At 21.8% G+C, this 15,905-nt stretch overlaps 3 protein-coding genes across 10 annotated transcripts; 1 reads left to right on the plus strand and 2 right to left on the minus strand.

Moving 5' to 3' along the window:
* Window positions 1-174: 174 nt before the first annotated feature.
* On the minus strand, window positions 175-1,679 carry LOC100577594. Of its 2 annotated transcripts, none has more exons than XM_003251881.4 (3): window positions 928-1,679; window positions 381-531; window positions 175-309 (listed from the first exon to the last, which is right to left on the minus strand). In XM_003251881.4, exons 1-3 carry the CDS (start codon window positions 1,258-1,260, stop codon window positions 236-238), a joined length of 558 nt encoding a protein of 185 aa, XP_003251929.1. In that variant the 5' UTR covers window positions 1,261-1,679; the 3' UTR covers window positions 175-235. The 2 variants fall into 2 exon arrangements, with proteins under 2 accessions (XP_003251929.1, XP_006572369.1); XM_006572306.3 differs by having other exon boundaries at window positions 381-540.
* Window positions 1,200-8,286, plus strand: LOC726483 (isoleucine--tRNA ligase, mitochondrial). Of its 6 annotated transcripts, none has more exons than XM_016917515.2 (16): window positions 1,200-1,338; window positions 1,780-1,984; window positions 2,067-2,189; window positions 2,263-2,407; window positions 3,219-3,423; window positions 3,497-3,801; window positions 3,902-4,068; window positions 4,184-4,420; window positions 4,509-4,681; window positions 4,811-4,949; window positions 5,043-5,200; window positions 6,937-7,080; window positions 7,146-7,359; window positions 7,431-7,683; window positions 7,749-7,930; window positions 8,016-8,286. In XM_016917515.2, exons 3-16 carry the CDS (start codon window positions 2,169-2,171, stop codon window positions 8,250-8,252), a joined length of 2,580 nt encoding a protein of 859 aa, XP_016773004.2. In that variant the 5' UTR covers window positions 1,200-1,338; window positions 1,780-1,984; window positions 2,067-2,168; the 3' UTR covers window positions 8,253-8,286. The 6 variants fall into 6 exon arrangements, with proteins under 6 accessions (XP_016773004.2, XP_026301753.1, XP_016773005.2 ...); XM_026445968.1 differs by having other exon boundaries at window positions 2,116-2,189; XM_016917516.2 differs by having other exon boundaries at window positions 1,206-1,338; window positions 1,848-1,984.
* Window positions 8,287-8,379: 93 nt separating this feature from the next.
* LOC100577816 (gamma-tubulin complex component 6) lies at window positions 8,380-15,799 on the minus strand. 2 transcript variants are annotated; one of them, XM_006572307.3, is made up of 15 exons: window positions 15,094-15,799; window positions 14,770-14,984; window positions 14,463-14,692; window positions 14,249-14,378; window positions 13,159-13,518; window positions 12,809-12,919; window positions 12,567-12,737; window positions 12,194-12,492; window positions 11,861-12,080; window positions 11,526-11,757; window positions 11,206-11,386; window positions 9,765-11,091; window positions 9,441-9,650; window positions 9,172-9,344; window positions 8,380-9,082 (listed from the first exon to the last, which is right to left on the minus strand). In XM_006572307.3, the coding sequence occupies exons 1-15, from the start codon at window positions 15,320-15,322 to the stop codon at window positions 8,758-8,760; spliced, it is 4,413 nt and encodes a 1,470-aa protein (XP_006572370.2). In that variant the 5' UTR covers window positions 15,323-15,799; the 3' UTR covers window positions 8,380-8,757. The 2 variants fall into 2 exon arrangements, with proteins under 2 accessions (XP_006572370.2, XP_003251930.2); XM_003251882.4 differs by having other exon boundaries at window positions 11,206-11,389.
* Between the last annotated feature and the right edge of the window lie 106 nt (window positions 15,800-15,905).

The raw sequence follows: 15,905 nt of genomic DNA on the forward strand, positions 1-15,905 counted from the left end.
ATGTTTATAGTTTCATTGACATTAATATTCTAATAAATGCATATATTGAATACATCTTTTTTTCCCCTTATTTTTTAATATATAAGATACGCGATAAGTAACATTTTTTTATAGTAGAAAAAAAAAAATGTTCAATGTAACAAACAGACATAAAAAGATGAACAATTGTTCATAATTTAATAAGAATTTACTGCTTTTATTGTAATCAATCTTCCGATCGAAAAAAAATATTGTTTCAAGGTTTACACCTGACGTTTTGATCAATAGCGATGCTATCACAAGAAACAGTTGCACTATTTGATTTGGTATCTAAAGCGTGGAAGAAAAAAAATGCTATAATGTTAATAATAAAATGTTATAGTAGAATGAAAAATTCTTACTGCTTCCAATAGTCTTGCGTATAAGCGCTACCGCTTCTGCATAAGAAGGCGGAGGTAATTCGTTACAGCTTTCCTGAGCAATTGCTTCATAAGAAGGTGGACCTGGAGTTTGTATATCAATACGTTCAATACCACGAGTACCGCTTAATTCCTGCAAATGCTATTTTTAACGATTAAATCATCTCGAATTATTAATAAATTTATTTATTTTGATATTAATTAATAGCTAAATACATTTAATATTACATATATGAATACATATTTTGTATATTAAATATTTAACAAGAGATTCTTGTTATTATTAAAGATTTTATATTATATCTTATATTAAAAGATTCTGATATTTGAAATTATCAACATGTAAATATATGTATAAAAAATATGTATAGGAAATATATGTATATTTCCATTGATATGCAACAATTTTTATTATATAGTCAGTAATATCAATCTCATAAAAAATTACATATGAAATTGAATATAAAATTAAAACTAATTGGTAGAATAATTTCAGATATTAAATAGATCGCATAAAATAATTACTTACTCTGAACAATTGTCGTTGATGAAAGATCATTTGTATAACAGATTTTCGTCGAAGATAAAGCATACATTTGACAGCCACCATTAGTCCAGAACAAATAAATATTGGACCAATAAGCCACATGTGACCAAGTTTAAAAAATATGTGTTCACCTACGATATCGTCCAAAGAAAAAATAGTAATAGCAGTTCCAATCATGAATAGAATGACGCTTAAGGCAAGATAGCTATAGCTAGTGCAGTCACATTTGCCAAAAGTGTTTGTTGATTCTTCATATCGTTCCTCTATACGATGTACTCTATTTGATAAGAATGAACTTTCGAAAACTGTAGCCATGTTTCATTAATAATAACCAAACACAAGATTGAAATTGGATCAGTTGGGGACAAACTAGAACGAACTAACCTACCTATGGTACAATTAAATCCCTTGCGTTTTACACTTCAATATTACTTTCTCTTTTTAAATTTTCTCTCAAATTACATTTGACGAAACTTTACATTTGACAAATTTTAATATTATTTAGAAAAAAAAAATAATAGAATAAATATTTTAATGTCTAAAAGAAAATAATAAACTCGATATTAATCTTAGTAGTTTATATATGTATATTAAAGATAATTTTTGGTATTGTATATAATAAAAATAATTAAATTATATTAAATATATTTAATATTTTTTATTATATTATTGACAAAATTTTTATTTATATAATTAAAAATGTATATAATAATAGATCAAGCTTAATCTGATTTAATGTTTAATTCAGATTAGTATAATAGCATTTTTTATCTAATATCCATATTACGAACATATATAAATGTGTTCAGTGAATAAAATAGTAAATATGTATAGATTTCTAATTAAACGAACATTAATTACAAATGAAATCTTAAAACGAAAAACAAATGATGAATTAGCAGATACTGTTAAAAGTTACACAAAAACCAAATCAAAAAAACAAGGCAAATATTCCGAAACTATTTTACTTCCACAAACTCAATTTCGTGTACATTTAAATGGTAAAACACGAATACAGGAAGATAAATATTTAACTGAAGTAGGTTATTTTATAATATATTATTTGTTTATTTATATTTTATAATATTTTATAATTTATTTATATATTTGTTTTCTTGTAGAAATGTGGTTTTTCTGAATTATATGATTGGCAAAAAAAAAATCTTTCAGGACCAGATTTTATTTTACATGATGGACCTCCTTATGCAAATGGAATTCCCCATATGGGACATGCTATTAATAAGGTTTTCTATTTTGTAATTTATTATAATATACATATAATATACAATATTATATTACTTCTATAAATCCTTATAGATTCTTAAAGATATAACATTAAGATATAAGATTATGAATCAAAATCGAGTTCATTATGTACCAGGTTGGGATTGTCATGGTTTACCAATTGAGCTAAAAGCTGTACATAACAATGCTGAAAATCCCTTGGAAATTAGGAAAAAAGGTATAATTAATAGATTCTTAGTTAATAAATCTTTTTTGTTATTGTTAGCTAAATATTTATAGTATATAAAATATATTTTATTATTTCATTTTATCTGAAATATATAATTATTTTGAAAATTATGAACGAATTTAAATCCTGTTAAAGTATAATTATTTTTATAAATGAGAATTATATTTTTTTATTCCATGTTTATTGCTAATATCAAAACAATTTTAAAATTATTTTCATCTTTTACATTAAAATATTATATCTATAAACTTGATATATCGCTAGCATTATTTAATATATATCGTGGACAAATAGCTTAATCAAAAATTGTTTTAAAGAAGTGATCCTAAAAAGGACTAATAAAAAGTTATATACTTTTTGATATGAAAAACAACTCATTTATGAGTTGTTTATCATATATTTTAGAATCATTTAATATGAACATGAATAATACTGATTATATATTAAATTTGAGATTTAATATCTCAATTTATAAAAAATTTGTATATGTGTTAATAAAATATGAAATAGTTGAAAAATGTTTTGATATTAATTATAAAAATATAAAAAAATTTAATTAATTTAAAAATATATTATAATGTAATTCAAAATTACACTATAGTTTAAATATATAATGTAATATATAATATAATATATTTTAATATACAATGTATATAAAATCATTAATAAGATCAAAATAGAATGAAATATTTTTTTGTTATTGTGTCATTTATAGTTTTCAAGATATTTAGATATTTTCACATATAGATATAAATATATTTTTATATTTTTCATTTTTTCTCTTTTTATATGAATTCAGCTCGTAAATATGCTGAAGAAGCTATTATTAAACAAAAAGAAGCTTTCCAATCATGGGGTGTGACAGCTGACTGGAATGAATCTGGATATTATTTTACCAGTCATTCATCATACATAAAAAATCAACTTCGTCAATTCATAAAATTATATAAGAAAGGTATCATATTTAGGGATTTTATGCCAGTCTATTGGTCTCCATCTTCAAGGTTAAATGTCCAAAATTAAATAATTTAATTTTTATAAATAAAATTTTTCTTATACTTATACTATATATTACAGAACAGCATTAGCTGAATCCGAATTAGAATATAATCAACAACACCAAAGTAAAGCTGTGATTATTCGTCTATATCTTGATAATATTCCAGTAAATTTAAATTCATTTAAAAATCATCCAATATATGCATTAATATGGACTACTACACCATGGAGTTTAGTAGCTAATCAAGCTATAACTTTTTCTGCAAATGCTACATATTGTCTTGTTGAAAATAATTCAAGAGATTTATATATTATTGCACAAGATTTATTAAATACTATTGAATTAAAACTTGGTTCTTTAAGAACATTAGTATGTTTTAAAGGTAAATTTGATTAAAAATCAAATTTAAATATTTTTTAAATATACTTGTAATTTTTTTTATTTTGAATTACATTAATAATAATGTAGATAAATTTTATTAGGGAAAGAATTAGAGAATAGCACATACTTGCATCCTTTCACAAAGCACAAATGCCCCTTCTTAACTGCAAATCATGTTACAACAAATTTGGGAACAGGTTTGGTTCATACTGCTCCTGCACATGGTCCAGAAGATTTTTTAGTTGCATTAGAAAATAAAATTCATATTGTAAGTTATTAAATTATATATTTAATTAAAATAATAAAAATAATACTAAAGTATTAAATAATATTGTATGAATAACATTAGTATTTCATGATAATTAAAAAAAAAAATGTTATAGTTATCTATAGTTGACACTGAAGGTCGATATACTAAAGAAGCTGGTTCACAATTTTGTGGATTGCAAGTATTAACAGAAGGAGTTGATAAAGTGATAGATCTTTTGAATCAAGATATTTTGCATGTAGAAACAATAACACATAGTTATCCATATGATTGGCGAACGAAAAAACCAGTTCTTATTCGTGCAAGTAATCAATGGTTTATTGATATAAATTCTCTCAAAGAAAAAATTATTGTAAGTTATTTCATCACTTATATGATAGAAATTTATAGTAATAAAAATATATTAATTTTTCTTCTATTTATTTTATTAATTTTATAAGGATAGTATCAAAAATATAGATATATATCCTAAATGTAATCATACATCTTTTATGAATGCTTTACTTGCTGGAATAAAAAATCGACCATATTGGTGTATCTCGCGACAACGTTCTTGGGGAACACCTATACCTGTAGTGTATAGTAAAACAACGGGTAAAGCATTTACAAATGAGTAAGTTTATGTATATGTTATTATTTTTTATTATATTATTATATTATTATATTATATAATCTAGTTTTGTGTACATACAATATACATACAATGTACATACATTCTTCTTTATATTATTTATTTTTTCAGAGAAATAGTTGAACGATTATGTAATTCCATAGACAAGTACGGTCCTGATTGTTGGTGGGAATATTCAGTAAAAGATTTAATAGGATTAGATATGATTGAAAAATTGAATATCGCAGCAGATGATATAGAAAAAGGAAATGTAAATTCTATTTATCAAATATTTATTTAAGATGTATAAGAGAAACGAAAATTAAAATTAAATATATCATTTATTGATATGACTATTTTTTAGGATATTATGGATATTTGGTTTGATAGTGGAATTTCATGGTCAATGATTTTACCAAATGGAAAAGCAAATCTTTATTTAGAAGGCTATGATCAATTCAGTGGTTGGTTTCAATCATCCTTAATAACATCTATAGCTTTACAGGAATGTCCATCTTATAGGTAAATAAAACATAAAATATTTTAAAAATAATATATATTATTGTAAAGCATGGTAGAAGATATTCCAAAAATGTAGAAATATTGAACAAGATTCTTAAGATAATTTCAATTAATAAATTCTTGAGATAATTTTAAGCAACATTTTGTTTTGCTTTTGTTTGGACTTTACTAATAAAGAACATTGATCAATCATAGAGTGCATAAACTTCTTGAATTACGATTATAATATTAAATACGTTTGCTTAAATGAACAAACAAGTCCAAGTAACATAAAATAAATAATAAAAAGTTTTTTAATTTAATTTAATTTTTTTTTATCGAATAAAAATTTTAAATTTAATTTAAAATTCTTCAAAAATCTTTAGCTCTATTTAATTCTTTTATGTATTTTTTTTGTATATTTGGTATAATTTGGTATAATTATAATTCAAATATATAATTTCTTTTATATATATATTTTTTATATATATTCTTTTATATAATTTGAATTATATATTCAAATTATATTTTTATGTCTTATTGAATAATTTAATATAAAAAAGTAAATAATAATTGAATATGAATTGAATATAATTAATAATTTTATTAAAATTTTATTTTAATTTTTTATATAAAAAATTAAAATCAAAAATTAAAAATTAATATTTTTTTAAATACTATACTCTTTTTTCCATCAATCAATATATATTTATATCCTCTTTAAAAGGATATTAAAGATTTTAAGTCAAAAATAGATTAATTCAGAAATTATAAGTTTAGTTCTAAATGCCCATAGATTTTTCTAGCTAATTATATAGATAAATAAAATATAAAATATTATTACTATATAATAAATTTTTCCATAAATTATAGCAATTTATGCATTTATTTCCTCTATAACTCAAAAAAATAACACATTGAGGACTTAATGAAAGAATCAATACAAGATATTAAAAATTCTTGTACAAAAGGAAAAAAAATTTTCAGAATTCATACTATATAATAAAAATTTTCCAAGTTTCAAAATCAGTTTTAAAATTCAAAATCAGAATTTAATGATTTAGAAATGTTTAATATTAAAATGTAATAATGTAGATAAAAAATTAAAAAAAAACTAAATTGAATTTTTTTATTGAATTTTAAATGATCAATGCTGACTTTGTATTAATAATCAGTATTGGTTGTAATAAAATAAAGGATAGATTGATAAATATATAGATAGATATTGATTCAATGTATTGTTTTTGTGTTATTTTTCGATGATATTTTATTTATTATTAAATTTACGCAAATCTTAAGAATTAATTCAATACTAGAAAAAGATATTAAAATATCAATGAAATAAATATTAAGGAAGAATATCTAAGAGGAAGTATTTTAAAGCTCAAATTTAATTTTCAGTGAGTGATTGATTTTATCTATCTAGTCAATTATTTTTTAATTTAATGCTATAATATATAATATTGTTTATTTTTTATTCCAAATTCTATTATTTATCATTTATTAAAAAAGTTTTATATTCGTTTTTTTATATTATAATTTTATATTCATTTTCAATGAAGCTATTATTTCTCTATAGTTTAACTAGTCTATGCATTTTATGATTTTTGTTAATAAAACTGAAATTGCTAAGAAAAGTGTTGTTTGAAATTATATTTTTAGAATACTTTGTCTATATTTATTATATTGTTTATATTGTTTATATATTGTCTACATATATATTATATATATATATATATTTTTTCATTTCATCATAGTGCTATATTTGTACATGGATTTGCAGTTGATGAAAATTGCTTAAAAATGTCAAAATCAATAGGAAATGTGATAAATCCGGAAGAAATTTTACAAGGTGGATCTAATTTGGAAAAAAATCCAATATATGGTGTTGATGTTTTGAGGTATTATAATATAATTGTATAATTAGTGATGATATGATCAAATTTTCTATTTTTATTTTATTTAGATGGTGGGTAGCTAATCATGGCTCTCAACATGCACAAATACCAGTTTCAAAAAACATATTTGATGGATGTAAACAAAGCGTTTATAAACTTCGTTTAATATTACGTTTTCTCTTAGGTGCTTTACATCCTTATTACAAAGATATTAATTGTAAACCTCAATATCGAATTATTGACAAATATATGTTATATTTATTATTTTGTTATAATGAACAGGTAATATATATTTTTTATTTTTTAATTTTGAGAAATATTAACGCATTATGATAAATATTATATGTCATTAGATACAGCAACATTATAATAATTATGATTATCATCATGCAAGTAAAATGATTATGAACTTTATAACAAATAATGTATCGAGTCTTTACTGTACTTTAATCAAAGATAGACTTTATTGTGATGAGGCAACATCTTCAATACGCATTGCAGCTGTAGAAGTTATAAAAGAAATTTTAAATGTTCTTATAAGATCTATTGCTCCTATTCTTCCACACTTAGCAGAAGAAGCATGGCTACATTATCCTAAAAATTGTGGTAATATTCTTTTTTATGAAATTTCAAAATATTTTTTCACTAATTAATTTAATCATAATATATAGCATATATACCATTACATTGTACTCAATACAATGTATTAAATTCTTGGAATGATCCAAGTATTGTACAGCACATAAATGTGGCACTTCGATTGAGATATAACATTTTAAAAATTGCTAATAAAACTACATGGAAGTTTCATGGTATTATAGATGCTAATAAGGAAGATTTTATTTCGCTTTGTGTAAGTATTATATACATAAAAGAAATTAAAATTTTTTTGTGTGCATAAACAGAATACATATATATACTCAATTTTTTTTTGTTAGCTTCTTCATGATGAACGACATTCATCAATATCTGAATTATGCGAAATATTACAATTGTCATCGGTAACATTGATTGAAAACAATACAATCGATGAAACACAAATTCAAATATTCGAAATTCAAAAAGCATTATGTGAACGATGTAGAAGATATCCTGAAACGCAGGAAAATGATTTATGTACACGTTGTGCTTACGTTCTTTCTAAAAATAAGTCAATGCAGACTGTAATTGTATAATAAAGTTATAAGTTATTTTAATATTTTATCGAAATTATATGATATATTCTTTTTAATTTAAATAAAACAAAAATGATACATTTAATATTTTTATTAGAAAGATTTAATAATTTAAAAAAACTTATAATATGAGAAAATTATTAACCAAATTTTTTATTCATATATACAATAGTTTTGCAAAGATCAGAAAAAAAGAGCACATAATTTATAATTGATGATATTAGTGTAATAGATTTTATGATTAATATGAAAGAAAAGAAACAGATATATGATAAATATTAAAGTTTTAAAGAATATACAAAGTTACAGTAAATCTTAACAGTTAAATCATACATTTCATTTATATTAAGAATATTTAGGAAATGCATTAAATGTAGTTCATATTCACTTGTAACTAATTTAAACGCGATGTATAACATATATGCTCGCGATTTGTAGAATGTTTGATACATTTGATAAATTTTGAGATTAGTATGGAAGAAAAAAAACGGATGTATAATAAATATTAAAGTTCTGAAGAACCTACAGAGTTACAATAAGTCTTAACAGTTAAGTCATACATTTGGTTTATATTAAGAGCATTTAAAAAATGCATTAAATGTGGTTCATATCCACTTGTAGCTAATTTAAACGCAACATGTGACATATATGCTCGCAACTCGCAGAATGCTTGATACATTTGTTCCAGTTTTTTAAAATTAGGATGAATATATCCCGTAGATTTCATTATCCAGGTTTGAGATCTTATTCTATTATGAAATTTTAAAATGACTTTAAATATATTAGTTAAACATATACGTACTTTTTCTTCTCGACTATTGAGCATACATCTATAAAAAATAATATAATAACAAAATTAATTAATTTTTTCATTTATCATTAAAAAATCAAAAAATATATCATGTGTATCAATTTTTACCTTGAAAGTATTCGTTTTATATAATTTACATGTGATAAATAAATTTGGTCTACAGTTAATGAATGTTCTAAATCTTTTTCAAATTCAGCCCAACTTGCATGCAAAACACTACATGTTAAATAATTATGCAATGCATTCATAAATTGTGTCATTGAATGTCTGTATAATTGTAACTAGAAATAAATTATTAATTTAAAATTAGCGATTGGATTAACTTTAAAAAAAAAATTAGAATTAGAATGTATTATATGAAATTATTTTTTTCTTACTTTATGATATTGTTCTGATGTAATTGCTTTTCTTTCTCTTTTCATAATATTGAAATCTTCTTGTAATACCCATGAAACTCGACCACTTGTTATTAAAAATTTAAATACTTTACCATATTGTTTCATGACTGTTTCATCAATTATAATATTAAGTGGCCAATTTATTTTATAATTGAGAGAAAGACAATCTAAAGCAGCTGGATCTGATATCTATAAAGGATTTATAATAAAGTTTATTAATTTTTTTTAATAAAATAAAACTTGACAATTTGTATACAAAATTATAAAAGAATAGAAAGAATAAATATAAGAGAAAATATTTACTTCTAACTGAGCTGGAGTATCTATTGCCGAAAGACTGAGAAGTTCTGAATTAACGTAAACATTGTTAAATGAATTAACAAGTGCTCGTTCTAGAAGATTAGTCAATGTAACTGAATTAAATAATTCAATAGGTACAGAGATTTCATATAAACGTGCATATAATGAATCTGTTAAGGTTTTTGCAAATTCTCCATTTAGCAAAAAAAAGTAGCTTCGTAAACTATGTAAATGTAAAAGCAAATTATTTTCCTTTAAAAAATATTTAATAATAGCATTGCTAACGAGACGACTTTGTATGTTAAGAGGAATACGAATCGACTTTTCTAAGTAAGCTTGAAGAGAAATATGATCAATTATTTCAACATCAGTAATACTCAAGGGAGTTATTACCGATGATATTTTATTATATTTTTCATTACGAGTTAATTCAAATAGATCTGAATCTTTTTTTACAGAAAGAGTTGATTTAGTTATTGAATAAGGACAACTTGATGGTATTATTGATGAAATTTCCGTAGGTGATGAATCTTCTAAATTATACATTAGTGAAATAGGACTTTGTATTGATGAAGTAGTAAAATTATCTGTTGTACATGACATCGGTGTTTCTAAGTTACTATTTTCTTGATTTGTTATGTTTTCAGTAAAATTAATCGTCTTTCTATTTATTTCATTTGTAGCAGAACTAAATTCAATTTGTTGTATATCAAGTTCATTATTATTTGGTGTCATATTGTTACATATGCTACCAATTTGAGATTCTGTTATCGCGTTATCTAATTTTATAACATTCAAAAGATTAGGTCTTTCAGTTATTGTCGAATGATTTGTGCAATGAGTTGATAATTGTTCTAAAATTTCATTTATTTGTTCATTTGTTTTATTTTTATTTGATGAAATTTCCGAAATTTTTTTCTTATTTAATGTTTCCAGATCATCAAAATTATGAAATTTATATTTTTCATTATTATTGCTTATTGTTTTTTTATGTTTGTAATTCGCAAGTAAATATTGATTTTGTATTGAATCTTGATTTTGATCAATTGTAACATTTGATGTTGATATTGTATATGATTGTTGAAAAGATGTATTTGTATAATTTTTATTTTCATCTTCAAATGGAATTGGAATTTCAATTAAAGAATCTGAAGTTACATGCTCAAGTTCCTTAGTTTTTTCTAATTCGTTCCTCAAATCTTGATTTGCTGTATTTAATATATCCACTCTCTTGTTATAAAATTTCATTCTTTTAATTCGCCATTGTGAACGAATACGTCGTTTATTGATATCATTAGTTACATTTTCATAATAATTCCAAACCATTGTTCTGTAAATAATATATTTTTAACTAATTTAATAGTAATTTAATAGTCTTTATTTGATTTGAATATTAAATATTGTCAATTTATTGTACTGTTCTAAATATCGTAATATTTCTTACTTTATTGTACTTTCTTCTTTATTATGTTCGATTTGTAAAAACAATTTATTGGATGATTCACTTTCTTTCTTTTTTTTTTGCTGTAAATTATTTATAAATATTTGTTCTTGAGGATTTGTCAAATCTGTGTAATTTTTCGTTTGTGTTAATGTTTTTGTTGAATCTTCCTGTTTTTTCGTTTCTTCTGATAGTTTTGTGTAAAATATTAATATATTTAATATAAAAATAAAAAAAAGATGTATTTCTATTATTTTTATTCATAAATATAAGATATATAAATATAATGTATTTTCTTTGTTATAAGTAAAAAATATACATACCGTGAACTTTTAATAGTGCATTACGTTCCGTTTGTACAATTACTTTTGATATTCCTTTTTCTAATTGTTTTTGATTTAGAATAGCTGTAGAAAGAGAAAGTATCGAACCAAGAGCAAATTTACCTTTTTTTTCATATTCGTGATATCTTAATGATTGATCACGTAATGCAATTACACTTAAACAAACATTTATATCTGGTTGCTCAGTTATACAAACACGGCAAATTGGATTCTAAATATTCATTATATGAATATGATTTTATTATTTTTACGGAATTTATAGTAAAAATTATATATAAAATATATATAAAATGTAATATATTAAGTGTACTTACTTTGGAATCACAAATTCTTAAAAGTCTTACTGTTTTTCCACATTGAAGGATTGATTCAGCTAAATCATTTAAAAAAGCTGGTACTGCATCATTGTAAATGCTAAAACTTTTCGTCCAAAATTTGTGACTTCTACTACGTAAATATTGTGGTCTCGTTTTGATCATAAATTCTCCATAAATATCATCGCATATACCTTCAAAAATCCATTTCTGTAAAAATCTGTAATATTGAATTTAATCACATATTATATATTCAAATATTTTAAATTTACAAAAGTGAATAAAAATGAAAACACGAAAGTGTATGTTTATTATATTTTTTATAATACATACCGAAAATAAACTTCACAGCAAGATTTTAATAATGAATAGAATACTAAAGCAATCTTAGTATCTGTCGCTTTAATTGCTTCATTATAAATGTTAGTAAGAATATTATTTCCTCCTCGATATGTAAATTGACTTTCTTTGTAAGACTCACAAACTTTAGCAACTTTAGTAATTAATGTAGCTACAGAACGTACTTTTTCAAATATTTTCAATATCCCTTCAGATTTATTTTCATTTGTAAAAATTCTTAATAGTACCGCTTGATAATAAAGTAATAATTCTTTTACGTTTGCACACATAGCCTACAAAATATTATATATATATAATATTTTTGTATGTAAATATATTATTTTTTTTATATGATTTTATTATAAACCTTAAACATTAGTCCTTCTTGTGGTAGTTTGATATTTTGTGATTTAGGTATAACAAGATTCCATAAAAATCTAAAACAATTACCCCAATTAATAGCTTCTTGACAAATTTTTTTTATTGATTCTGAACATATACCATATACACTAATGTTCTTTCGCAAAGTAAATCCTATCTAAAAAATTTAAATGATTTATACATTTTACTTTTCAATAATTTCTTATTAAGATTAGGTAATATACATACTACATCTCCATATTTGAATGAATTTGATTCTATGCCTACTAACATTGATCTCACATCGTGTATAAATTCTTTAGCTGAAATTTCTTCCAAAAGAAGCAAAGAATTCATTACCTATATTAAATACATAAATAAATAAAAAAGATAAATAATAAAATATATAATATATATATAAATATATAAATATAAAATATATTGAAGATATATTTTATTTAAAAAATAATAATTAAAGTTGAAGTATATTAGATCAAAATATATATGCATATCTTATCTGTATATATTTATTCATAAAAGTTTTTTTTATTTATTTATCATAAATAATTATTATATTTATGTATGAATTAATAATTTACCTTTTCTGAAAGTAATGACAAATTATTCATTTCTTTAATTTTTTCTAGATGTATTGCTGCAATTGACATGTCTGTTACAAACATCAATTCTTTAATAGATTCTATTTCTCCAAAACATTCCCATGTTTGGTGATTTTCAGCTGATATAGTATTTATAATATTGATTTCATTCCATATGTAATTCCAAATATTTATACCACTATTTGATTCATTGCTAATACTCTGATCAAAAAATTTCCATGTATCTATCATGCTCTCTGTTTCTTCTGTATTTGTTTGTATAAAAGGAAGATACAAATAATTTGTTGCAGTTCCTTTCTCTGAAGGAAAATTACATATATTTTCACATTTATTTTCAATCTAAAAAATAAATTATTAATTTATTAAAAAAAAATTTATACAAATTCAAGAGATTTTTTTTAATATTATATATGTGTCAAACTATGTTTATATCAGTTTTGAATTATTTAGCCAAACTACAAGAACATAAATAATAATAAGAATAAAATTTTATATTAATTATAAATTTATTTATAAATGTTTTGTTATAAATTTATAGATAAATATTGAATCCAAATTTAAATTAGGAATAGATTTGCTATTAAAAATATAAAAGATATTCTTTTTATTATCAATCTTTGTTTATCAATCTATAAAATTTCTTAATTTAAAAGGATTTTCTAACATATTTTTAAACTATATTTAATATTTTTCTATTTTATATCCATGCACTTATGAACAAATTTAATATTTTTCTTATTTTTATTTGTAGATTATACAATTAGTAAAATAAAAAGCACTGTATATTCAAGTATTTAAATATAAAAATTCATATGTCAAAAAAATGTCAATTAGATAAAGTAAAATAATCAGAATACAGTAGTAACAGAAACAGAACAATTTTACTTTTTGCATTTTGTTTCAGTTAACGAAAAATTCTAACAGTTGTTTATAATTTAATAAATGAGTCTTAACTAATATTTTTGTTCTTATGAACTTTTGTATTTATTTTGGCTTTAGGATTAACTCTGTAAAGTTTCATAAATAAATTAATAACTTATATATTATATATTTAAAAATTATATCTTACCATATTATTTTGTAAAATGTATAAATTAAATTCTGAACTTATTGTAAGTCGTTGATTTGGACATAATAATGTATGCGATGACATTTTATCAAATATATGATTAGACATAAAATCACATGTAACAAGTATACTGAAAAAAAACATTTATATATAATGAAATTAAGACTGAATAAAAAATGTAAATTAAGATCAGATTAATATTTTCATAATTTACTCAGTAGATTCAATCCCAATAGCTTTTGATTTCTTTGAATCACATAAGAAATTAAGCTCATTTATAATATTTTTAGGTGCAATTTTTGTATTTGGAAATTTTTCCAATATTGCTTCAAATTTATCTGAGGATATGAAATATTCCATGGGATATATTTGAAATAGTGAATCATTTTTATTGTATGTAATTTTAGGAAAAGTAAGATTTATTTTGTCAGCATAAAATATATTCTAAAAATCACAATAAAATATATGTTTATAAAATCCTATAAATCTATTTTATAAAAATATAAAAATTTAAAACCTACCATTATTGGTTTTGAATCAGTATTAAAGTTTTTTAATTGTATTAATAACTGTAAAATAGAAGAAACTGGCAGTTCAACATATGAAAATGCTTCTAGTTTTTGTAAAAAATATTCCAACATGATAGCATCATGTGAACGATTTAATCCTAGCTTCAATGTAAAAGCATATTTTTGTACTTCTAAAAATGGATCTATTTTTTGAAATTCTTTGTAATCTGTGTCAAATAAAATCAATAATGATAAATAAACATTGATTGTAAGTTAAATAAATTAACATTAATTTAATGTATTATAAATAATTTGATCATAATAATATAATATTACCTTGGCCAGAAATCAATTGATGACCTTTTTTCAACAATATTTCAAAAGCTTTAATTCGAAGATGTTTAATTATTTTGATATCATGATCATAAGTAAATTGAATATTTCGATGAAATGACCGATATGTTTGCAATATATGTCTACTCAATTCAGTTATAAGACCATAAACATTGTCATTATAATGATTATTGATATCATTATCAATACAAACATATTCCTTAATATTCATGGTTGCACGTTGAGGTTGTGTATATTATCTTTGATGTTATTTAATAAACAGAATCATTTGATATTATAATAATAATGTACATTCATTGTACCTTACAAAATATTCTTAATTATTCTTATATGTATAATTTTATAAATATGTTTATTGACATGTATATATTATTGCATCAATTTAAAATCAATAAAAATATTTTACATTGTAATTAGTAATATTTTAAATGTACCGAAAGATATATTTTATTAAAAATATAAATTTTTAACAATATTCTAATATTTATTACTTATTTGCAAATTTGAGTTTCATGTTAATAACCTCAATAATCGTATCAAACACTGATTCATCTGATGTTATTTTAAATTAAAAGATTCAACGCGCGTTTATATCACGTGATATTTGGTTTCTATCTTTTGAATTAAAAATACAAAGAAAAAAGGATTTTGAAGAAACTGCTTCCAATTAATTTGAATAATTTTTCTAATAACAATTAAACAACAAATAAAAAAAAACAAATTAAATAGAAAAATTATAGAGAAAAGTATGTTAACAACTATTTATTAATTAATTATTAAATTAGTTCAAAATA

The sequence above is a fragment of the Apis mellifera genome, unplaced genomic scaffold (assembly GCF_003254395.2).
Source record: "Apis mellifera strain DH4 unplaced genomic scaffold, Amel_HAv3.1 GroupUN_248, whole genome shotgun sequence".
NCBI lineage: Eukaryota > Metazoa > Arthropoda > Insecta > Hymenoptera > Apidae > Apis > Apis mellifera.